Source organism: Callorhinus ursinus, unplaced genomic scaffold (assembly GCF_003265705.2).
Source record: "Callorhinus ursinus isolate GAN/ISIS: 27379988/994484 unplaced genomic scaffold, GSC_fseal_2.0 scaffold10, whole genome shotgun sequence".
NCBI lineage: Eukaryota > Metazoa > Chordata > Mammalia > Carnivora > Otariidae > Callorhinus > Callorhinus ursinus.
Genome location: NW_027397072.1, coordinates 37,940,600 through 37,942,267, shown reverse-complemented (window position 1 = coordinate 37,942,267; position 1,668 = coordinate 37,940,600). Strand labels below are relative to the sequence as shown.

The 1,668-nt window shown below is 51.4% G+C and overlaps 1 protein-coding gene across 1 annotated transcript in view; it reads right to left on the bottom strand.

Annotated features, from left to right (window-relative positions):
* Positions 1-1,137, bottom strand: part of NT5DC4 (5'-nucleotidase domain containing 4) — an 11,529-nt gene extending 10,392 nt beyond the window's left edge. Inside the window, 1 exon segment of the mRNA XM_025868642.1 lies at positions 989-1,137. Coding sequence (XP_025724427.1) covers positions 989-1,137 — 149 coding nt within the window.
* Between the last annotated feature and the right edge of the window lie 531 nt (positions 1,138-1,668).

Below are 1,668 nucleotides of genomic sequence, written 5' to 3'. Positions count from 1 at the left end.
ACAGAGAGATGGACAGTGGGATGGATGGATGTGTGGATGGATGGATGTTTGGATAAATGAGTGGGTGAATGGGTGGGTGGATGGATGGATGGATGAACAGACAATTAGATTAGCAGATGAATGGACAGATGGATGGACCATAAATGACAGGCTTTATTGAGAGAGTCAGAGGAATATCAAACTTCAGAAATCAGGTGCATTTCCAGAATCTCTTTTCACTCATTATCCTGTGCTTTCTGCTCATGTTGGGTCAACCTTTTAAAAAGCGCCCTTTCTGGGGCACCTGGGTGGCTCAGTCAGTTGGGCATTCAGCTCTTGATTTCAGCTCAGGTCTTGATCTCCGGGTCATGAGATCAAGCCCCGCATCAGGCCCTGCCTCAGGCTCCACACTGGGCGTGGAGTCTGCTTGAGATTCTCGCTCCCTCTCCCTCCGCACCTCCCCCTGCTCATGCTCTCTCCCTCTATCTCTGTAGATAAATAAATACAATCTTTAAAAAAATAAAAAATAACAAGTGCCCTTTCCCCTATTGCATGGTTCCTATGTAGTCAGACATAAAGACAGGGGTGGCGGGGACGGATACCTGGTTATAGGAAATCACTGGGAAGTTCCTAGCCCTCCCACTGGGAGTTATCATGGCAAAACTTACTTTTCCTATAGCTGAACTTGGGTTTCCTTCCCAAGCTTCCCTTTCACGTGAGGACAGGAAGGCCATCCAGTGATGTTCAGGTACACTCTGTCACTTCAGCCCTCTCTCGGGCCACTTCTCCAAGTGCGCTCCCAGCTATCTCGTGGGGTTGATTGAACAATGTGGGGCTTATGCCTGGTCGTGCTGGTAGTTGGTAGCCATTGTCATCCATCATTTCTCAGTGGGGCCTGCGGTGACCTGTGCTGGCCCAGCTGGGAGCCAGCACCTCCTAGCCTGCTGCCATCTGCTGAGGTGGCCAGTCTCTGCTCCCATCCCAGGGTACGGAGAGCCCCTTGGCTCACGGCAGGTCCAGACGGGGAGGGACCTCGGGCTGTCCCAGGACTCTCTTGACCCCGACCCTGGTGCCACTGTCACACTTGTGAAGCTTGCTGCATTTCAGAGCCCCTTCAGGAAGAGATCTGTCACAGTAACAGTAGAAGAATCCTTGCATTGCTTACCATGAGCCAGGCCTCAGAACAACCCCATGAGACCGGCCTCCCACTATTGTGAATTTACAGATGACCAGACAGAGGCACCAAGGGGTTTAGCATCTTGCCCAGAGTTACAAGACTAATAATCAGCAGAGCAAGGACCGCACCCAGGGGCCAGGCACCAACATCTGTGCTCCGGTCCCCACCAATGTTCTTACAACAGCGTGCCAGTCAGGGCTTCTCGAACTGTGAGGTACATAGGAATCACCTGGGGTCTGGTTAAATGAGCTTCTGATTCAGCAGGGTGGGGTGCAGCCCAAGATTTTACATTTCTTTTTTATTTATTTATTTATTTGAGAAAGCGAGAATGAGAGAGAGAAAGAGAGTACATGAGAGGGGGGAGGGTTAGAGGGAGAAGCAGGCTCCTTGCTGAGCAGGGACCCTGATGCGGGACTCGATCCCGCGACTCCAGGATCATGACCTGAGCCGAAGGCAGTCGCTTAACCAACTGAGCCACCCAGGCGCCCCAAGATTTTACATTTCTAACAAGT